The following is a 24,479-nucleotide window of genomic DNA, read 5'->3' as shown; positions in this document are numbered from 1 at the left end:
TTTGATGGTCTCCAGTCCGGTGGTCCCTGTGGTCCCAGCACATCCAGGTCTGGTGGTCCCAAGTCCGGTGTAATATTTCTTTCTAAAGCAACTTTTTGTAATATCTATTTGATGCTTTTATAAAAAATAATAAAGCAAAAATAAACAAATAAGAAATAAAACAATTAAACAAGTCACCAACTACAGACAATAAGGTAATGTTTTGTACTCTCCAGCGTTTCAATATCACCCATGGTTTGATTTCACAGCTTTTTACTGCTGTCCAAGACAGATGACTGTGGTTCCTTATGCAGGGACTGAGACATATTATTCTAAGAGTTTAAAATCCTAAACTCTACCTTAACCTGCAACAGTGATCAGAAAAGATGATTTTGATTCTGTTGTGAGACTGATGCAGCTTACGCACAGTTGTTTTAGTCACTGGTGTCAGGGTCAGATGATAAGAGCAAGTTCATGCAGAGAGATTTTAATGTTCAAAGTTGAACCTTTCACGACATTAATGCAGAACACACTGAGAACTGTAGATCAATGAGATGGTACAGTCAGAAAACATCTCGTAAATATGTAACAGCTGTGTGACTCCTGGCAGCAAACATACACCCACACATCTGATTAAATCCACATGCATGGACCATTAGAAGGGTGTGCTCAGAGACTGAGTTTGAGAATATAAGTATGGAGAAAGAAAGACTGCATTATAATATAAGTTAATGGTACAGAAAGTGGACAACTGCTTGAAAGAGGGTAATGCATTTATTAAAACTGTCTCAGTGATTGTTCACTGCATTGCAGAGACTGTCAACAAACTTTAATGGGGTGAATAAAATCTGTGCAGAACCAATCATCAGCGATCATAGTAAGATGCATCCTCTGATGTCATGCTGAAGTATGCCAAAAAAACTCATGATGACAAGGTGGCCGTGACAGGTGGTGCAGTTCTCAAGCGACTGCGTTAACAGATGGGAAATGACTTGCTGATGACACAGTTTAATGCTCGTTGGTTTAAACAACAGTGATGCAATGTTCTTTTCTAAAATTTTGTAACTATAATTATTTTGTGTCTATAAATTATGTGTGAATATTCCCAAATACTCTGACAGTGTTCCACTGGTGTACTCAAGGGGGCAAGCGGACAGAGGGAAATAGTTGTGTATTAAAACTTTTGAACAAACAACTTGATAAACATTATGAGGGAATCTCAAAGAATATAATCATTAAAAAATGCATGCCTTGACATTGCCATGCATTAACAAAATACATTAACATAGTATAATTTGTAGAAAAAAACACATCAATACAATGTTATAATGTGCATGAATCAAATGTTCACCTGTTTTCCCTTCTTTGTCTCCACGCTCTCCCTTCTCTCCTTTCTGTCCTCTTTCTCCTCTCACACCTGCAGGTGAAGCAGAATTAGATGTTTACTGACCAGTACAATTCTTTAGAATTATTTTTTTTATGATCAGAGGAATAATGAAAATGATACAGTTTTGGAACAGCATAAGATGAATAAATAATTACTTTTTAAACCCTTAAATGTGTCATGAGTTCTGAAGTGTCTATGTATTATGCACCATGTATGACTGTTACTCAAAGGTCATAACTAACAAATTCAAGTCCAAGCTAACAAATTTTTGTTCTACAAACATTTTCCATACATTCAGTTATGGGGACATTAAAATGTCAATTTTTCTTAATGTCAGTGGAATGTGTTTTAAGGTTAGTATGATGTTCCTGAAACATATTTTCACCTTGATTTGTAACATTCCAAGAACTTAAAATGTCCAGTTTCCTTAATGTTAATAGAACATCATTTAAAGGTTAGTATGATGTTACTGAAACAATCTCTCAGGATCTCAGAGGAGGATAATTAAACAACTCACATCATTATATCGTCACTATTTCTTTCCTACATGTACAAATGTTTTTGCTGAGATTGACAAAGGTTTGGTTTTGATGTTTTTATTTATTTATTTTTGTATAATTTTAATTTGAAGTCACCATGATGGTGATCAGTGTTTGTTTTAGTTGGGCTCTTGTCCCTTGACTTTTCTAAATTTCTCTTTCAGAAATTGCAAGTTTTGTCAGTGAACATTTGTGCTTCTCTCAAGAAAGAGGAAGATGAAAAGCAGATCATCATGTTTGTTTTAATGACATTTAAATGAATGTATTAAAGTGGTTTAAATAACTGCTTTTCTGTAGTTTTATGACTGATTTAAACAGTTATGAATTTGAAGCGTTCATAAAATAAAAATAAGTTAGATATTGTGATAGAAAGATCACTTGTAACACTGAAGAGAACTTCCAAAAACGCTAAAACCTCTTGTGTAAAAGTTGCGACACACTTAGATATCAACACTCATCAGTTATCACACAAACCTCAACAATGGTTTTGTATGCTGGCATGAAGCATGTTACATGATTGTTGATTATCTAATAAACTCCAACACTGCTTCAGTGTTACATTTAACACTCTGAACTGTGAACACAGGGGATTTTGTTGTGCAGCATCAAACCTTAATGGCAAAAGCGTGAATATTAGGGAATGTGATTTTAATTTTGCATCATTCAAATGCGATTGTCACTCCTGACACAAGTAGCCTTTTAATTGCATGAAAAACTAGCCATTTTAAAATGATAAGTAGAATATATGTCAGTTGTACACAGCCACAGATCTCACTTTTCTGGGCTGTACTAGTCAGCAGCATGCTTGGCCAAATCACACTGATCTTTCCCAGCTGTTTGTCAGTCACACACTGTGAAAACATGACGCATCTATTGCAATGGACCACAACCAGTGCTGTCACACATCTTGTGAGGCCCAAGTTCACAGTGGATATAATTGAAGATGATTCTATTACAAAAACAAGGTTCTGATGTCCAATAAACACCAGAATGAAGCAATAAAAATAGGAGGCATGGGTGGATTGTTTTGGTGAAGGTTGAGGAAAGATGAAGATCAAGTGGGGGATGGTGTGGTGTTCTGGAGAACATTAGGGGAAATCATTATATGTTTTGGAAGGTGTTTAAGGAGCAGTGCATGTTCGGAGAATGAGATCAGTGGGTTGGAGTTTGAGCTCAGACTGAAATTGAAATACAGAGTGAAAATAGAAACAAAGAAGTAAAGCCTCAACTAGTTCTGTTACCAGCCCAGAACATCACACCCTGTCCAAAGCAAGTTTCAGAATTGTCTGTTCACAATGAACACAAAACTGTTGTGCGACTGTAAGCGCTCGGTGAAGAGTGTCTAAGATGTCTATTTACCAACATGTTCTCCAACCAATACGCCTATAAAGGGCGTTTGTCACTTCCCTGAAATATGTCCCATAGGAGCGTTTACAAAATTTGCACCCCTATTGACAACAGGACACTTTCATTTTAATGCATTGTTCCCTTTTATCTGCATCATATTTCGGGTTTCGCATAGCTCAGTTGGCAGAGCATTGCAATATCAATATGCAATCATGTGATCATGCGATCGTTCGATCCCAGGGAACGCATGTGCTCATAAAGTGTATATGCACTATAAATCACTAAGGTTAGGTTTAGGGGTGGGGTGGCTGTAGTGGTTAATAAAAAATGAGTTTTTCTAAATGGAAATAGGACAAATGATGTAAAAAGTCCACACGTTGCATTTAAATGAACACGCATTTTGATTGGTAACGACGGTCAGACGTCATTTCATGACGACAGACGTAACATGACACTGTCATTATTTTTATGCCAGCTAGAGGGCGCATGACTTTAAAACGTAAATATAGGTCGTAATAAGGTGCTGGAAAAATGACCTATAGGGTTGTTTGGAGGACAGTCTGCTTTTTACAATTTTTTTGAAGCGGTTTTTTTTTGTACATTTGTAAATTTAATGTAAATTTTTTGAATTGACATGTTTTTGAAGCGTTGATCATTGTAGCCAATCACAGACATATCTGATGAGTGCGTCAACACAGTGGCCAATCAGAGGTGTTTACGAATCCACTCAACAGTGCTCACATTTTTAAAATTTCAGTACAGACTTGGTACTGAAGCTGGTACTTTTGCCAACACTAGTCCCCAGGTAGCAAAACACTTGTTATAATCAAAGCTGAATACACAGAACAATAAATCTTTTATTTACATCATGTTTACACTTTAATGTGTGTAAGTACAGGTTTGACTATACTTGTGAGGTTCAAAATGTCCACTAATATAGTAAAACACCCACTAGTGAGCTGAACCTCATTAGTTAAAAGGCTTATAAATCAGTCAAATCATGTTTCTATTTAAAGGTGCCCTAGAATTAAAAATTGAATTTATCTTGGCATAGTTGAATAACAAGAGTTCAGTACATGGAAATGACATACAGTGAGTCTCAAACTCCATTCTTATATAAATCTCATTTGTTTAAAAGACTTCCGGAAAATAGGCGAATCTCAACATAACACCGACTGTTACATAACAGTCTGGATCATTAATATGTACGCCCCCAATATTTGCATATGCCAGCCCATGTTCAAGCATTACACAAGGGCAGCCAGTATTAACATCTGGATCTGTGCACAGCTGAATCATCAGACTAGGTAAGCAAGCAAGAACAATAGCGAAAAATGGCAGATGGAGCAATAATAACTGACATGATCCATGATATCATGATATTTTTAGTGATATTTGTAAATTGTCTTTCTAAATGTTTCGTTAGCATGTTGCTAATGTACTGTTAAATGTGGTTAAAGTTACCATCATTTCTTACTGTATTCACGGAGACAAGAGCCGTTGCTATTTTCATTTTTAAAAACTCGCAGTCTGTATAATTCATAAACACAACTTCATTCTTTATAAATCTCTCCAACAATGTAGCATTAGCCGTTAGCAACGGAGCACCATCAAACTCATTCAGAATCAAATATAAACATCCCAATAAATACAATACTCACATAATCCGACGCATACATGCAATATGCATGACGAACACTTTGTATATATCCATTTTGAGGGTTATATTAGCTGTGTGAACTTTGTTTATGTACTGTTTAAGGCAAGCGCGAGCATTTAAAAGGGCCGCAGCCTGAATCAGCGCATATTTAATGATGCCCCAAAATTGCAGTTAAAAAAAATTATTAAAAAAACATCTATGGGGTATTTTGAGCTGAAACTTCACAGACACATTCAGGGGACAACTTAGATTTATATTACATGTTGTAAAAAAACGTTCAATGGCACCTTTAAGTCTAGTGTTTTGCACAGGTTTCTGTTAGGGTTGGTTTAGGGGTAGAGGTCAGGTTAGACAGAAAATTTCATGAACCTGATATAAAAACAATACAAGTCTATGAGCTGATCTCACTAATATAGTTAAACTAATGTATGTATGTGTGTGTGTGTGTGTGTGTGTGTGTGTGTGTGTGTGTCTAACCTTTGGGTCCCTCAGGCCCAACATCTCCTTTTTCTCCATTGTGTCCATCCTGTCCACCTCGTCCTGCCAGTCCCCGAGGACCCTGAATGCCCTTTTCTCCAGGCAAGCCTGACAAAAATACATATGTACTCAGGACAAATGACATACAAATGTTGTGTTCATACATGTAGATGATTTAGAGGTTATGTGAATGTTAGACTGTTAGACTGTATGTGAGAATATGTATCGCTCAAGGAATAGATATGTAGTATAGCTAGTCAGTCAGTTGCTGGTGATAATGTTTTTGGGCTGTGCTTCACTATGTGTTGTGTTACTACACCTCTTATTCCCGTCAAACCAGGAAGTCCAGCTGGTCCCAGGGGCCCCACATCACCCTTCTCACCCTTTGGTCCTGGTGGTCCTAAAATTAGATCAACAACAATTAAAACAGAAGCGTAAAAAAAAAGTTCATTACTGGCTCCAGAGTCACCGAACAACAGATTTCTTACTTCTGATGTAGACTAGCAGGCAGTCTAATTTGTACAATGGAGAGCACATGTTTACCCTCTCTTTAGACTGTGTGAGTATGTGGACTATTAAGGGAAGGGCATCTTCTCTGTAGATTTTGGGTAAAACAACTTTTTCTCAGATCTTTAAAAGTGATGCATGTTTTTTTTTTTTTTTAAATACTCTGTCCTATAATTATAAGTAAACTCTTCATCGGTTGATATCCACCAAAAGTGTAATACTATGACTCTGTGATGCCTCCAAATCACTGCTCTGTTTGTTTTAGCATCACGAGCAGCCCTGACCCAGGAACACTGATTCAACCAATTGTGTGAGTTTGGGGTGGAACTATTGTTTGTCCAACCACTGGCAAACGGGGTAAGTGTCAAAGCCAAATCCTCAGTGTTAAATCAACACTGTTCAGTGTTTATATGTTCAGGGAATAACACTGAAGTAGTACTGCAGTTAATTAAAGTAGGATCCCTCTACAAGTGATGACTGTCCATTAATGATGACTTCTGATGTTAACAAGAGACAGAAAAAAACAGAAAGAGAAAAAAGAGTTAGCAATAGGGTTGGAAACTAACGGAAAATAAAAGAGCTGGATCTATTTCCAGGCAATCAAAATAAACTCCAAAATACACTTCAGGTTAACTAGGAACAAAAACACGGGGAGCAGAGCAACACCTCACACAATAACAAAAACAGACAAAGGGCAACTAAAACACAGGCTATATAAACACCAAAGGCAAACAATAAGATAATCAAAGAAACTCCAATCAAAACTAGAACAAAGGAAACATGCACAAAAACACAGAAAACAGAATATAACCCTAATAAAGAGCAGATGCCACAACAATTACAAGTGACTTGCAGCCACACAGCTGGAAGTTGCAAATGAAAAAAATGAAATCTCTCAATATCTTACCGGAGTATGCTCAAAACAACTCTAAAAACAGGGGTCCATTCTTCGTACCTTGCTTAAAACATCTTGAGATCTTCTAATCGTGATAAATATCACCTCCACATAGAAAAAAAAGAGATGAAATCTAATCCTGTTTACATGAAATAAGCTGTTCCTGAGCAGATTTGAGCTTACGGTTATGTTAGCAACTCCCGAATGAGCTTTGAAGAACCGAACAATCCTAGATCGTGTCAAATTGTCAACAGTGAAATCCAGATAACTGAGTAATCGACGTACAAAGAATGGGCCCATGAGTTTGGGCTTATTTTCATACATTTAAACAAAGAGAATTTTGCCTTCTTCCCATAGTGCATCCTGGTGCCATGTGTTCCCCAGGTAAGCGACGCACACACACCCGGCCATCCACGTGATGTAAAAGACAACGTGATTCATCAGACCTTCTTCCATTGCTCCGTGGTCCAGTTCTGATGCTCACGCGGTGGACGGGGGTCAGCATGGTCACCCTGACTGGTCTCCATATGCAACAAACTGATGCACTCTGTATTCTCACACCTTTCTATCAGAACCAGCATTAACTTCTGGAGCAGTTTTAGCTACAGTAGCTCGTCTGTTGGATTCACCACTGTTCCTTCCTTGGAGCACTTTTGATAGATACTGACCACTGCAGACCGGGAACACCCCACAAGAGCTGCAGTTTTGGAAATGCTCTGACCCAGTCATCTAGCCATCACAATTAGGTCAAACTCTCTCAAATCCTTACGCTTGCCCATTTTTCCTGCTTCTAACACATCAACTTTGAGGACAAAATGTTCACTTGCAGCCTAATATATCCACCCACTAACAGGTGCTGTGATGAAGAGATGATCAGTGTTATTCACTTCCTGTCATAATGTTATGGTTATGCCTGATCAGTGTATAGAAGGTATGCATCGACGTCACTTTCCCTCCGAAAACGCGCTTCCTCAGCTGGACTGAGTGGCAAAAGAACCTGCTGCGTAACTGGATTAATAGGAGAAACGGCGAAAATGCGAGTAAAACAAACGATTACACTAAAGGTTGGACTCGAACGTGTTTCTTACAACTTGTCAAATAAACCTAATCCATGGATATTGACATGCAGCCAGGAGTCGTGTTTCCTGACATTTATATGTGCCTGATTTGACGCCGGGGAAATACATAAAGCAAATCTGCCTGTGAATATTTTATATAACTACAATATCGGTAGGTTTAAATCTGCTTAATCACTTATATCAATGTTATATCGTCATATTGTCCAGCCCTAAAACATTTATAGTATAGTTTTTGACAGTGTTGTTTATTTAAAAACACCCAATTATGCAGAATATAAGATGGAAAATATTTAATTGATGAGTCGTCAACATAATATATAACAATACAATATATACGGTATGATTTTACCTCAAAGTCCAACTATTCGACACAAAATGATAACTGCAAATCCATGTTTCTCTGCTGGAGTCCAGCTGTTTCTGTGAATTGCAGTGATCCATTTGCTTCTTTTTTCTGTAGCTAGTTTTTAAATATATACCTCAGGGTTTGTGTCAAATCTATTTGTACAGTCAGCCGCAAAGCTCTTTCCCGTTTTGAATGTGTTTTGTGTGTTTTTCGCGACATTCACGCTGAAAACCAATGCTGCTGCTCAGTCTTTTGCCACTCAGCGTGCGTGACCGCAGTCCTAACGGTCGACGGTGACGTCACGTGCATACCCTCTATAGTGCAGTGGTTTTTACCTGATCTTGGGTCATTTTTATAATGTAGACACAATATTCCTTTACTCTAATGAAAAGAATATGAAATGTTTTGGTCCTCACAGAGTTCTCTGACTGACACATTTTTAATGCATGAATTGGCAACTGGACATATTTCGGTCAACAGCAACCAAACATTATCAGTAAAATTTAAATCACAGAAGAAAACTCCAGTGCGGGATTCAGAGGACAACAAACCACACAGGTCGAGTCATGAAAAATATCTCTAATGACAAATTCCATTTAAATTCCTACTACTACTCAGAAGTGTTTTTTTTATTTAAATGATCAAATTAGAAAAACCAAAACACTAAAACGTTTCAGCAAATAATCTCAGTAACATTTTCTAAATTGACATGCCAATCAAAGGTCCTACCTTCCAATACAGTTAAGTTTTTGAGTGCCATGGAGTGCTCCCATTCCTTTAGCCTCAGATCTGCTGTGATGACGTTCAGGATTTCAATCTCATTCCTCATCTGTTCCTCAAGGTGCATTTGTGTGATCCTCATGCTTGTGGCATCATGGGAAACATTTCCAATCCTCTCCTGCAGTTCACAGATTTTCACCTGGTGCAGACTTACATCTCCACTAAAGGAATGGTTTAATGTCTGTACTGTCCATCCCACCTCCTCCAGACGCTCCTGTAGAGTATCTACGTTTACCACTACTGTCTTTAAAAGTGCATCCTGTGTCCGGATAGAGCCAGCAGCAAAGGCTAACTCCTCTCCCAGACTGCTGCTGTTCCTTTGGCTGGAATGGCTGATCATGGTCAGATGCTCCCAAAGTTGAGCCACAGAGTCTGTGGTGTGCTCGGAGAAAGCCTGCAGATCTTTGATGTCACGCTCCAGGCCCTGCGCTAGTCGCCCTGCTCGTATTAGTAACAGAAGAGAAGAGCATGTATGAGTCACACTTGCACACGTAAATTCATTTTTATGTTGATGTGATGTAGTGTGTTCACACTGGCAGCTCAAATCCAAGTAAAGGCATATCAGACTCAAAGTAGTGTTCACACAGTTCAAACAAAAGACCATGTGGATAGTAATGTGAAGGACATGAGGAATGAATTAAATAAATCTAAATGCATGGTCCCACTTTATACTGGCTTTAAGTACTATGTACTTATCTTAAAGTTAATATTAAGGACAGGTTTTGTGGTATGCTTAGATTTAAAGGTGAGTAAGGGTAGGGTCAACATTATAATTATACATGTAACTACAAAAATGAATTAGGGGTTCAAGTGTGTAGCGCTGAAACCTATTGTAATTGTTACATTTTCCAAGGATCAGCATTCTAAAAGTGATCGGGCAGAACCGTACATCGTTGAAACTTTGAGGACTGGTAGGACTCACACCGTCTACAACGTCACCAAGGCTCACCTCGATCGGCCTGACAGGGACACTACAGCGGTCAAAAGTACGAAATGGCTCATAATTCCTGAAATGTTCGACATAGGCTCAAGTGTCATTTATCGTTGGAGAATGCATGTCTCGGATTCACTCATCTTTTGGCAAAATTTTCAGGTATTTTGGATTTTTTCTAGGTTGGATCAAACTCAATAACTGTTAAAAAGTTTTAGAAACCATATATTTCCTATGGTAAATTGCCTGTATTGGCTGTAAATGGTCTTTTTCATGTATGGTTACATGCTTGCTAAATAAAACAAAAAATCTTTTTTGTGTGCTTAAAGGCCTTAAAATGCTTGAACCCCATTAATGGCTATACTTGCACTACCGTTCAAAAGTTTGGGGGTTTTAATTTAATTTAAAAAAAAATTTAAAGAAATTAATACTCTTTTTCTGCAAGGAAGTGTTAAATTGATAAAAAAAAGTGATAGTAAATATTTATATTGTAAGAAAACATTTCTATTTTGAATAAATGCTGTTCTTTTTAAATATTTTATTCATCAATGAATCCTGAAAAAGTATCAGAGGTTCCAAAAAAATATTAAGCAGCACAACTGTCAACATTGATAATAACTGAGCATCAAATCAGCATATTAGAATGATTTCTGAAGGATCATGTGACACTGAAGACTGGAGTAATGATGCTGAAAATTCAGCTTTGATCACAGGAATAAATTATATTTGAAAGTATATTAAAATAGAAAACCATAATTTTAAATTGTAATAATATTTCACAATATTATTGTTTTTTCTGTGTTTATTATTTTTAAAAAATGCAGCCTTAATGAGCATAAGAGACTTCGTTCAAAAACATTAAAAATAGTAATGTTTCCAAACTTTTGACTGGTAGTGTATATATGTAACTACATGCAGGCATTAAAAAAAAAACAAACAAAAAAAACACAGTATACATGCATAAAAATGTATGTTCACACCAAGTACATTGTACAAGTGTGTTTTATATTGTGGCACTGAGTGTACAAGTGTATTTCATAAAGTGGCAATTGTAGCCTGTTGTCACATGTATGTTCTGTTTTGGTTTAGTTAGTTCCTGTACCTTTTCCTTTGTTCCTGTTTTCCCGCCACTAGTTAGTTTTCAAATATATAGCTCATTTCAAATTTGATGCCTGCTACAGGTCTCAAAATAGTTGGGACGGGGGCATGTTTACCATGGTGTAGCATCTCCTCTTCTTTTCAAAACAGTGAATTCTGGGCATTGAGGTTATGAGTTTATGGAGTTTTGGAGCTGGAATTTGGTCCCATTCTTGCCTGATATAGTTTTCCAGCTGCTGAAGAGTTTGTTGTTGTCTTTGATGTATTTTTTCATTTAATTTTGCTCTAAAACCTTTATATACCTTTCAGCATTCATAGTGTCTTCCAAAACATGTAAGCTGCCCATACCGTATGCACTTATGCACCCCCATACCATCAGAGATGCTGGTTTTTGAATTGAACGCTGATGACATGCTGGAAGGTCTCCCTCCTCTTTAGCCCGGAGGACACAACGTCCGTGATTTCCAACAAGAATGTCAAATTTGGACTCCTCTGACCATAGAACACTTTTCCAGTGTTGGAAACAGTCCATTCTTAATGAGCCTTGGCCCACAGGACACGACGGCGCTCATGGACCATGTTCACATATGCATGACAGAGCTTTAGTTGGCATCTGCAGATGGCACGGCGGATTGTGTTTACCGACAGTGGTTTCTGGAACTATTTCTGGGCCCATTTAGTAATGTCATTGACACAATCATGCTGATGAGTGATGCAGTGTTGTTGTTGAGGGCCTGAAGACCACAGGCATCCAATAAAGGTCTTCGGCCTTGTCCCTTACGCACTGAGATTTCTCCAGTTTCTCTGAAACTTTTGATGATGTTATCATCGGTAGATGATGAGATTTGCAAAGCCTTTGCAATGTGACGTTGAGGAACATTGTTTTTAAAGTATTCAACAATCTTTTTACGCACTCTTTCACAGATTGGAGATACTCTGCCTCTCTAAGACATCCCTTTTATAGCTAATCATTTTACAGACCTGATATCAATTAACTTAATTAGTTGCTAGATGTTCTCCCAGCTGAAATTTCTTGCTTTTTCAGTTATTTGTTGCCCCCATGCCAACTTTTTTGATACCTGTAGCAGGCATCAAATTTGAAATGAGCTTATTTTGTGCAAAAACTGTAAAATTTCTCAGTTTAAACATTTGTTATGTTATCTATGTTCTATTGTGAATAAAATATTGGCTCATGTGATTAGAAAGTCTTTTAGTTTTCATTTTATTCAAATTAAAAAAACGTCCTAACTTTTCCAGAATTTGGGTTGTATTTTGAAACGGGAATCTTGCATTGTTTTGTGTTGAATGAACTTACTGTTAAAAGAAAGTTTATAAATTAAAGAGATGTGTTCTGAGCAGAGTGAATTCAGTCAATGGAGAGATTCCTCAAAAGTTCACTTGACAAAAAAGTACTATTTCTGAATATTTTTTAAATAGAATTAACTTCTTATATTGGCTCAGGAAGATTCTTTAATATGTTTATTTAATGTCAATATCAACATTGTTTTCTTTGTATTGTAAAATCGACCGATAGGGCCGATAATCTGTCCCAATTTCAATCAATGTAAAATCGACCGATAGGGCCGATCGTTACAGTATTCATCACTCAGGCAGTATTGTGCACTAGATACTAATAAAATCTATCTGTTCAAACAAACTATTGTTTACACAAACTGCCAATAAAATGAATAACATTAGTTTGAACTTCATTTATTAATTTATTAATTTTTTTTTTTCTAATCAACAATCAACTTTTGTCACCAGACATTAGAAGAACAATGATTTTGGAGAGCTTCAGCAAAATTTTCATGTAATTCTGACTGTCAGACAGTAGCGCCACATTTAATTTCTCTCTTACTTTGTCATTTCTATATATCAAAATAATATATATGGGGTCACTTCCATTACAAAATAAATGAAAAAAAAGCAAAGTAAATTGGTGGGTATTACTATAGTTATTAAAAATGTGTTTGACTACGAAGTGGGTATAAATAACTTTCTAGACTCTACTGCTTTGCATATGGGTGGTTACCTAGCAGCTGCAGCTGTTCACTATGATTATGGAAGAGGCTCTCGAGCTTCCAGATGTTCTCCAGAAGGTCGCTTTGGGAGGGGAGTTGGCTAAGAGATTTCTGCAAGGTCTCAGAGTGCTCTCCCAGACGAGTCACATTCTCCAGCAGTGCTTCCTCTCTCTGTGAAGATGCATGGGATTTTGATACTGGAAAGGAAAGGGATAAATGTTGAAAAAGAGTTCTTTTATATTAACCCATCAAAAATCCCACACCGCACAAACTCCAGTTATCCTGGCATCTGGATGGTGCTCGCCATCGGTAGCCAGTTGAATAGCTGCAAACAAACTCATACATGACTTGTACAAAACAAAGTTCAAGAACTGAGAATGGAGGATTCATTTCCCCCTGGGGTCAACTTTGCATTTAAGAACATGAGATGCAGTGGAATGGGGAAAACCCCTAAAAGTCTCAAGCTAAAATTAACTTTACAACAGTCAAAGATGTCTGTCTAGCTCACAATGGAAAAGCAGTTCAGAAAATGCATTCTGTGTGCATTCAACAGCTTGGTTGCAGTTTTGATGTAACCTATATATTCACCACATTGAGCTTTTCTGGTCCTGCAATGTTTTGAATAAACAACGCAGCAGTGCTGCATCTAGCGGGTTAAACTGGATAGGTTAACAAAAACATTAAAACGCAAAAACGTCTCTTACATCATCACTCCATCTTGTGCGCCTCTGACCTACAATTCACCATTTTTGCATTTGAATGTGGATTTTTATTTTAAATTTGACAAATTTAATTTAATTTAATTTGACAGCCCTATTAGTTAGTTTCATACAAAAACACATCACTTTGCTTCAGAAGAACTAACCCTTTAAGGCATATTTTTGGGGAGGAAATATCGGTTTAATTAAAGTAACGTAGTGTCCTGGCGTGTGTTTACAGAATATCCCTGTAGTTCAATGCCTGAACTGCTGTTTGGTGCATGTTCAGTGATTTAAACTGTGTGTGACTCATCTGTTCTAAAACACTCCAATTAAAAAGAACACTCGGTTTTTCTCTGTTTTTCTTTACCTCTTTTTTCCTTCTCTTGTAGATATTCCTCCCTCCCATTTTGCTCATATTAAATTTCAAGCAAACAGATGAATGATGTAATGGCTTGTGCAATGAATGACTCATTCAGCTGATGCATGTGTGTTCTGCACTTCAGTACTGCAGGGTAGTGTTCCAGGGTTTCTGCATGTTTTGCTTCATGGTCCAGATTGAGAACTGGCAAACTAAAACATAACAAAAAATGTTTTTAAAAATTAAACTTTTTTTTGAGAATGAGGGCATGTCATCATGCAACTGGTCCATGTTGGCACTTGCCTAAAGCCTGATGATGTGGTATTAAAATAGTAACCGAAGCAAGCCACTGAGCTAATGTTGGTGTTGTTTTGCCTTGAAAAGAAAAACAAGAAGAAGTCGGGAGTCTCTAGACTAGTTTGTCGTGACTGGATGAAAGAGTTCATTTCTATACTGCTCATCCTTCAGAGCAAAATTTTATAATAAGATCACAATGTTAACCCCTAATTAATTTTTATATTTGTATTATGCAAAATTCACTTTTATAAGGTGTTTGAACACAGATGTGTGTCCACTGTGTGTAAACAACCAGCCTATAATGGTAAAAATCAATCTACTCCTTTTTTATAATCCCCATAAATCATAAAGCGTCTCTCCAAAAACGCAGTTCCAGATTTCCCCCTACACTTACGTGAGAGCACCGCCGCCCATGACCGGCAACGATCAGCATAGATATCGCCCTGAGTGAGCCGTAGCAGTCTGCTATTTCTGTTTTCCCACTGTAGCAACTGGAGATATATATTGTCTGTGCCAAAAAACATTACTAATGTTCTGTTATTGGATGTGCAGTCACTGAGCAGTCGGGGTTGAATTTCATTTATGAAGGAAATGTGTCGTAGAAAGTCTGTAAGTATTACGTATTTGCACAAATCATTTTACACCGGACTGCTTCACTGCTTCTGGATTTGCACAAAAGATGAACATGACGGCACATGCTAGTGAATGAGTTGAATCAACTCCACAGCAACTACATCAATTTATCCACTAACCATTCAGAAACGTCTAAAAGTTGTAACTTCTTCCTGAGTCTCTCCATCAGTGTCGACTCCGGTTTGAACAATGTAAGGCTGAACACTTTCCTCATTTTGGCTGCGTGAGATTCTCCAGCTTTGTTGTTGTTGAGCTGTTAAAGCTCCGCCCTCTTCTGGAAAGGGGGCGGGAGCAGCAGCTCATTTGCATTTAAAGGGACACACACAAAAATGATCTTCACAGACACATTCTGGGGACGCCAGAGACTTATATTACATCTTGTGACAAGGGGCATTATAGGTCCTCTTTAAAGGAACACTAAATAAGGAGATATTTATGTTGCATATCATAGGGGCAATCCTGCATATCTAGACATGTCTTTCTCTCTCATGCCATCTATTGTAGTTCTTCATGTGTGAACTGCAGTGCTAATAGAGTCTCAGGAACAGAGAGCCGAGCACAGAAGACCAGTTGCTAAGGTCAGGATTTTCATTAAATAATACATGAAATTTCTGTTTGTTTTGTACCAAACCCTATTGTATATTCTGAGATGCATGCTTAGGACTGCACATGCACATTAGCTTGGTCCAGCCTGAAAAATGCTGTTTTTTGTCATGATTCAAGTGTTTAGTTTGTTGTCAGTACTTTAAACCAAGTCTTGTTTAACTTTTATATGCCACTAAAGCGTAAGATCACATCAAGTGAGCAAACACTGAAAATTTCCTTTGCTGTTTGTAACCCAATCAGAACTGTGCAGTGACCCATTTCAGGTCACAATCTACCTTGTTAAGAGCCATTGTTTTTGCTAATTTCCATAAGAAAATCATTAGCTCAAAAGCATGTTTCATCTGTTGTAAACAACATGCAAGTGGCAATTTTTTCACAATCACATTCATGCTGTGAACATTGCGTCCAAGAACAGTTAATGCTGTGCAATGCATCTGGAACTCAGCAGAAAATACAATAAAAAAAACACTGTAAACCTGTTCATCAACACACAATGTTGCAATACAGACTTTAAACAAAGCAACATAAAATACTTTAATGAACTACTCACACATTGTTTGAATGTCTATCTAGTTTGATTCACATGCAGTGACAGATACACAAAGTAAATCTGATTAAATCTAGAATCTAGTAGTTTATAGCTCAATTGCCATGAAGGTAATTCACAGCTTAAAGATGTATAACAGTCTAGTAATAATTTAGCAAACATAGATGTCTCTGAGTTGATTAAACCAAACATTGCTTATTTGCCATTCCAGAAATGTGGTTTGGAGATAGATCAGTCAACATCGAGGTAAAAACACACAGAAAGACACTCTCGACAGAGCGTCAAATGCACCAAGGAAATGGATGCTAAGACGGACGCATGCCATAATTTAGTGGTGCAGAACATTCGTGAACAAAGATTTGCACTCGCAAAGGAAATAAACACATAAATCTCTGTGGTACCTTGGGTGCATTGGGGGTCAGCCCACATAAGCACTGAATTCTGGACGTGTGTCCTGCTGTGGGCTAGATTAAATTTTGTCTGTGCTCTCACTTCAGGGTAAGGGAAAAAAGAAAATTACAGAGAGCAAGCAGAGTCAGTTTTTGTCTTCCATTAAACAATCAATCACTTAATCACTTTAATTTCACAGAGGGAATGCAGTATACCTAATGTATAATTCTGAATAAATTCTTTGAATTGGAAGAGAAACTTTTCCAGCAGTGAGTTACACTGTTTGGCCTGACTGAATGAAGTAATAAGAAGGAAAAGGATCCTATGGTAACACTTTATTTTAGGGTCTTTTAACTAGTTGCTTATTAGCATGCATACTACTAAATTGGCTGTTTATTAGTACTTTTAAGCACATATTAATGCCTTATTCTGCATGTCCTTATTCTACATTCTTATTCTACAATCCTACCCAATACCTAAACTTAACAAATAACTTACTAACTATTAATAAGCAGTAAATTAGGAGTTAGTTAATAGTGAATATGTGTTCCCTATCCTAAAGTGTTACAGATTCTACTATTCATAACGCCAGAAGAAAATGCTGTTATTCCAGTTCATATAACAAAAGAATAGTATAATGTGGAGAATATCTGCAAAATGTTATTCTGTTCCTGAAGAACCCCAAAGTTAAATACAAACAGCTGAGGCTTATGTTTAATAAGATCCCTTATCATGTCAGTTCCACCTTAAAAGTTTACGCAGCATATTTCATTGTGGACTGTTTTATGAATCTGTAAGGAATTGAATCATAATGGAATTGGGGTCAACAACAAACTTGCAACATGAGTAAGTGCTGTTACTCATTTCACAATTTAATAATAACAGATGGCTATTGACATATTAAAAATACAGCAACAAAAAAATAGTCATTTAAAGGGTCTGGGGTAGGTTTTAAGCGCCAGTGTTAAAATAGTGATGTTTTGACTAGCATTAAAAGTGAAGCCCTTTAAATGAAACTAGTCTTATTTTCTATTGCCTAAAATATACTGAGCATGTATTTAACTCTCAAATAAATCTTTATTTTTATTTATTTATTACTCATTACTTCAAGTAAGTTCCTTTTGTTTCTTTTCTCCTTTTGTTTCAAGTTTGATTACAATAAATAATGATTTATATAAAGCATAAAATTATGCAAAACAAGTTGGCCCAACACTAGTGCAAGGTTCAGAAAAAAGAAAAAGACAAAGAGAGAAAAAGAAAACATGCCTACCTGCTATGCAGAGGCCAAATATGGTGAGCAGTACCAGAATATAAAGGGACACAATGGCATATTTGATTGCAGTGAAGGAATCCAATTGACCACAGCAATTATCTGTCTTTCTCCTGTACTTTGATGGACCTACTGTGAAAGACAAACACTGATCAACAGGGAGTCTAGAAAGGAAACACATAGACTTTAAATCAGGGACTAGGTAGGTAAATCCATCGATACCAAAGCAGCCTCAAAAGACAACTCAATTAAAAACAATTTTATTAAAGAACACTGCATGAAACTCTCCAATAATGTGTTGCTTGTCTTCAAGCATAAATATATAAACACATCTGATTAGCCATTACATTCACATGCTCAACAGATATGTCCATGACTGGCTGCAATGCTCAACACTGCAAAAACGCGTTGTAAATAGAAACCTTTGATACTCTTCACAGAGTGCTTAAACAAATACAGCATTAACATTATATTATTATCCACAATATTCTCTCAGTTTATATCATCATCACAAATATTGTGTAGAGTGAGTTTTATCTGCCTTGTCCATCTTGTTCCTCTGTTGTCTCATGATATTTTACTGCTTGAAATATAATATATATCTGAATATTTCCAGTACCAGTACACCGCACAATCCTAAGAAAGACACCCAAGAAGTTTGAAGAAGAGAGTGGCATAAAAGAGAAAAAACATCAAGCCTATGAAACACTTCTTGTATTCTATTATACATATTGCAGTAGAGTTCAGACGATCACTAAGTCTGTCATAACCGAGGAATAAAATCTGAAACACAAAAACTGACAAAAAATACAGAAAAAAAAAAAAAATCACTGACACACTTTATTGACAAAACTTAACAACTTGAAGAAAACCTGCAAACTCTATTTCACAAGATAATGTATTTATTAGGCTGAGTGCTTGAAAGTGATTTGTAACTTAATACATTTACAGTTAATAATGATGCCTTTTAATAGAGGTTCATGAAGTTATCATGATAATGGGATTTCGGACTACCTTCAAGGGAATTATGACTTGTTGAAGCAAATTGATTGTTGTAGATAGTGTACAAATAAAACTATTAGCAATTACTCATAAATATCCAGCAATCCAGTCTTAAGTCCAGTCCTAATTATATTATGACATTTTTTTATCCTTTCTCAGTCTAAAGGACAGTATCAGTAGAAGTCAACATGAGCAACCTTAATCAATAATAGTCATAAATTAATTGTTTCAATAATGTCCATACATCATATTAGTGTCACGTACAGAATCAGTCGAAAATGACCAGGAAACCAGGTAAAACTAAAACCAGGTGTTTATTAACAGTTTTTCAGAAACACAGTCTAAAACAGGTAGTGATTCTTGAGATCGTTGATGGTGAGAAGACGTTATTGTTAACTTTTGTTACACTTGTCATCATTTGCTATATGCTGCAAAGTAAACCATCAGATTGAAGGGTGATTCAAACAAACTATTTTCTGCAAATCAAGGTAAATTTAGGTGTCTAAAAAAAAAAAAAAAAAAAGACACTTGGAGACTCCAAAAGGACACCAAATAACCTAATAACGTAAGGTGTCATATGTGTACAGTGCACAAGCAAAGAGCCTTCAGAAGCAAAATGGAAAGATGTCAGACAGACAGGCTGTACAAAGAGAGGTAGACGGAGTCACAGAAGATGTGTATTTCATGAATAACTCTGTGATTGATGGTGTGCTGAGCAGGTAAAAAGAAATAGTAAGAAATATCCATACCTTCTTCACATAGGTTGAGTTTCGATAGATTCATCCCATCGTAACCATCGTCATAAAATGAGCTGTTATCCCTATCTTCACTGGTAGTGGTCAGATACATTGCCTTATTCTCCATTCACAACCCACTGGAAAAATGACAAACAAATGGTACAAAAAAAGCTGATTATTTCGAGGACAGAACAAGCTGTTGTCAGTCATGGTTGCAAATAAGGATGAGAAATTGATCTAATCTCAGTGGTTTTTAATTTTATTTACAAAACACTATAAACAAAATACTCAGACTTGAAAAACTGGAACAGAACAACTGTGTAAAACTGACTAGAACAGACAAAAAACAGAAAGAAACACAATACACAAAATAGCCTAAATACCCAAACAAATCAATCAACGAAATGAACAACAGGTGCATATGATAATCAAATTAATTAAAAAAAGCATGGAAACAAACTGAAAACTAGGAAACAGAACTAAAGTCAACCCAAAACAGACATAAAAACAGATTACCAGTTACATAGACAGAGCTGATATCTGTGGAGACCCAGGAAGAGCTGAAGAGAATGGGACAGAGAAGGTCCTGGAGACCAAGGCGGAGCCGTGGGGTCAAGCGGCCGAGGCGAAGCCAAGGTGCAGGAGGACTAAGGCAAGATCCGAGATAGAGCCGGAGGGAAGGTGGAGCCCAACTGAGCCAAAGGGGTGGAAGGACAAGTCACTGGCCAATGGCCCGTATGTCCATGGTGAAGGCAGAGTGACGACTGACCAAGGTGGAGCCGGAGGGACGAGGAAGCTTGGTGGAGCCATAGGGACGTCAGTCCCTGGTGAAGCTGAGGGGGCGAGGAGCCACGGTGGAGTCGACAGGTTGATGAACCGAGGTGGAGTGACAGGCTCAGAGGTTCTAAGCGGTGCAAACGGGTCGACAGTCCAGGGTCAAGCTGATGAACAATCATCCCAAAGTGGATACACGATACACCGAGCAGATGAAGGGCTGATGAGAGGCAGAGAGGACAGGGTTGAAAGACAGCCTTCCTGGATGATACAAGACAGACAGACTTCCTTGGCCGACACAGAATGGACTGATCTCTTTGGTCGATGCGAAACATAAAGAATTTTCAGGAATGGCTCTCTTGGCCAACTCGGAACAGGCAAAGGAGGCGGGAGGCAGGACAGGAACATCAATAATTCGGTGTTAAATGCTGAAACAGGCTGGGTGCAAACATTTGTGCTCTCCTCCAAATCAATCAGGGGCTCATTGATTTGGAGGTGAGCACAATCCCCATTAGCTGATGGGACAGGGCTCTACACCATCCCTTCATATTCCACCAATATACCCACAGTGACAGACGATGTTACCAGCTCACGCACCTAGTCAGGCTTGTTAGGTTCGGGCTCTGGGGCAATATATGGCTCAGGCATCGGCTCTGGCATCGATATTAAATAGGACCCAGTCCATGAACTCCAGAAAGCTCACAATACAGGATGTTGTCATCATAGTGGATTAGATGGTACAAATCCAAGAAGTCCTGTGTGTGCCTCTCAAGGGAGCTGTCCCCCTGGGAGAGGAGGAGGATTTGAACTGCCGTTAGATCCATTTTTGTTCTGTCTATTCTTCTGTCAGTGGCGGTTGCAAATAAAGATGAGAAACAGATTCAATTGCAGTTTTTTTTTTATTTATTAACAAAACTTTCAAAACAATATATTTAGACTTAAAAAATTGGAACAGAACAACCATGTAAAACCGATGAGAACAGACAAAGAACAGATAGAATCACAGAGCTTAAAAACAAACCAAATGAACAACAGGTGCACATGATAATCAAAATTTATGAAAAACCATGAAAAACAAACTGAAAACTAGGCAACAGAACTAAAACCCACCCAAAACTGACATAAACACAGATTAAAACAGTTTTGTACCATTTAACTTTGAAATAACAATGTCTTACAATGCAAATGGAAATTATTACATAGAGTTCCACAAAGGTATACAAAATCACATATAAAGAACCATCTGAATTTGGTTCAACACAATATCAGAAGCAAAAAAGGACGCACAAATTAAAAAGTAACATTTTTAACACCAAAAAGCTACTTTCAAAAGGTGATTTAGTCTATTTTACCCTTGACATCAGTGTTTATATCCCAACTATAAACTTTTATCCCGGTATGTCTGTGATAATCTGAATTATTGTAAAACAGAAATAATGATACTGTGTGGTTGAAAAGTGAAGAATGATACTTGTGAAGCTGTTTCATACCTATACATGACAACTGCTCCTTCTGGCTCAACGGCAGTGCCAACACAGATCTGAATGTTCACTGTGATTGTACTTGTCAAAGGTTCCATAGACAAAATAGAGCTGAATAAAGCAGAATCACTCTTATTTAGGAATCAGATTGCATGACCTGCATGACAATGTTATCATTGTCCCTCATCTCTATAAGTCACTTTGAATAAAAGCACCTGCTAAAAGAATAAATTTAATTATTTGTTTTACTTTATTACTACTTTTTAGCACATTTATGTTTTAGGTGTGGATAGGTATCTTACATTTTGTTAAACTGCAAATTCTTGGATTGTTTAATCGTTTGGATCTACACACCTAAAGATGTTGATATAAGGTCTTTTGGACAAATGTTTGGTGCCATGACCTTCTCTGTTTGTCATCTTAAATTGCAAATGCTCATGAAATAGAATACACTATATTGCCAAAAGCTTTGAGACGCCTGCCTTTACATGCACATGAAATTTAATGACATCCCATTATTAATTCGTAGGGTTTAATATGGAGTTGGCTCACCCTTTGCAGCTATAATAGCTTCAACTTTTCTGGGAAGGCTTTCCACAAGGTTTAGGAGTGTGTTGATGAGAATTTATGACCATTCTTCTAGAAGTGCATTTGTGAGGTCAGGCAGTGATGTTGGCGGGTTGGCCTGGCTCACAGTCTCCACTCTAATTCATCCCAAAGGTGTTCTATCGGGTTGAGGTCAGGACTCACTCAAACTCGCTCATCCATGTCTTTATGGACCTTGCTTTGTGCACTGGTGTGCTGTCATGTTGGAACAGGCCATCCCCAAACTGTTCCCACGAAGTTGAGAGCATGACATTGCCTAAAATGTCATGGTATGCTGGAGCATTAAGAGTTCCTTTCAATGGAACTAAGGGTCCAAGCCCAACCCCTGAAAAACAACCCCACACCATAATCCCCCTCCACCAAACTTTACACTTGGCACAATGCAGTCAGGTAAGTACCGTTCTCCTGGCAACCCCCAAACCCAGACTCGTCCATCGGATTGCCAGACAGAGAAGCAGGATTCGTCACTCCAGAGAACACGTCTCCACTGCTCTAGAGTCCAGACGCTTTGCATTGCATTTGCTGTTGTAAGGCTTGGATGCAGCTGCTCGGCCATGGAAACCCATTCAATGAAGCTCTCTACGCACTGTTCTTGAGCTAATCTGAAGAACACATGAAGTTTTGAGGTCTCTGCAAAAAAGTTGCCGACTTCTGCACACTGTGTGCCTCAGCATGCGCCGACCACGCTCTGTGATTTTACGTGGCCAGTTTCTGTTGTTCCCAATTACTTCCACTTTGTTATGATACCACTAACAGTTGACCGTGGAATATTTAGTAGTGAGGAAACTTCACTAATTGCACAGGTGGCAACCTATCATGGTACCATGCTTAAATTCACTGAGCTCCTGAGAGTGACCCATTCTTTCACAAATGTTTGTAGAAGCAGTCTTGGTTTTATACACCTGTGGCCATGGAAGTGATTGGAACACTGGAAGTCAATGATTTGGAGGAGTGTCCCAATACTTTTTGTATACTTTTGTGTATTTGCATTAGTCAATAAAGATTGTGTAGTTGTAGTTGTGATTGTGTAGTAGATTGTGTACTTGGGTCATTAGGTGTATTTTTATTTAAAAGCTATATTTTTATATTTAGCTTTTATTTAGGACATCAAAATGAGTATGGCTTCACTGACTCTCACAGGGAATTTATCAAACGGAAATGTTTACAGATGTACTGGTTGACTGGCCATAAATCGCTAACGGTTTATAGTTTTATTTTGGCCAGTCTCTATTCGGGACTTGCAAACAAACTCCATTGCAATAATTTCCCAAAACCTCATTTGTGTGGAAATATTACAAAGTCTGTAAACAGGATGTTAACACAGGCCAGAGACAGGAGGACACGCTTAAGATGGATGCAAAGAAGAGAGAAAATTTTATACCAGGCACAGCAATCTTGCTGTTTGACACGCTCGAAATATAGGAAAAAATATATAAATATTGAACTGAGGGTGGGGATTTATATGAATGTATCTCTGAAGGGAACTGACTGTTTTCAGAAAAGTTTCAATTGCATTTTCTTATCTTCTAACCTCCATATAAAGTAGTGTTTATAAGCGCAGCGCTGCTGTGTGAACAGCTGGACCTAAAGAAAGCGCAGTTGTTCCATAAGCGCCACCTACTGTCAGAGAGTGAATTTACATTTCCATGCATCACTAGAAATGTTGATAACGTTGATTATACATTATTATCATTTTAATTCCCTGGTGTATGAAACTACAAGGATAAGGCGATTAAGAATTCTGATCAGGAGTCTTCTACACTGCATATTGCAACTTAATAATGTAAAAATATCCACTAAAGTCAGAGAACTGGACTATTCTCCATCATTGCATAGTCGGTGCATTGCTTCAATGAGGAGAAAGCTTACGCAAAAGTCAAAGTTTGAAGAATCCACTTCTACTTGAATGGTCATTGTAACCAAAGTTTACTTCTTACAAAACAAACAAAGTCTAGTTTAAAAATGTCATTAAAAAGCACTCTATCTGCTCTCTCTGATTATACAAGTGCACACTGACAGTTTGGCACAAAG

The 24,479-nt window shown here is 37.6% G+C and overlaps 1 protein-coding gene across 2 annotated transcripts in view; it reads right to left on the bottom strand.

Moving 5' to 3' along the window:
* Positions 1 to 24,479, bottom strand: part of scara5 (scavenger receptor class A, member 5 (putative)) — a 38,743-nt gene that overhangs the window by 12,148 nt on the left and 2,116 nt on the right. The window contains exons 2-8 of one of the 2 annotated variants that reach the window (XM_067383507.1): positions 19,600 to 19,724; positions 17,849 to 17,980; positions 13,058 to 13,243; positions 8,946 to 9,437; positions 5,709 to 5,789; positions 5,390 to 5,497; positions 1,331 to 1,396 (exon numbers count right to left, since the gene is read on the bottom strand). In XM_067383507.1, coding sequence (XP_067239608.1) covers positions 1,331 to 1,396; positions 5,390 to 5,497; positions 5,709 to 5,789; positions 8,946 to 9,437; positions 13,058 to 13,243; positions 17,849 to 17,980; positions 19,600 to 19,714 — 1,180 coding nt within the window. In that variant the 5' untranslated portion in view covers positions 19,715 to 19,724. The remainder of the gene's footprint in view (positions 1 to 1,330; positions 1,397 to 5,389; positions 5,498 to 5,708; positions 5,790 to 8,945; positions 9,438 to 13,057; positions 13,244 to 17,848; positions 17,981 to 19,599; positions 19,725 to 24,479) is intronic. The other variant, XM_067383508.1, reaches the window with a different exon arrangement.

This window comes from Chanodichthys erythropterus, chromosome 4 (genome assembly GCF_024489055.1).
Source record: "Chanodichthys erythropterus isolate Z2021 chromosome 4, ASM2448905v1, whole genome shotgun sequence".
NCBI classification, from domain to species: domain Eukaryota; kingdom Metazoa; phylum Chordata; class Actinopteri; order Cypriniformes; family Xenocyprididae; genus Chanodichthys; species Chanodichthys erythropterus.
Note: the sequence above shows the minus strand (reverse complement) of the source record. Positions and strands in the feature narration are given on the sequence as shown.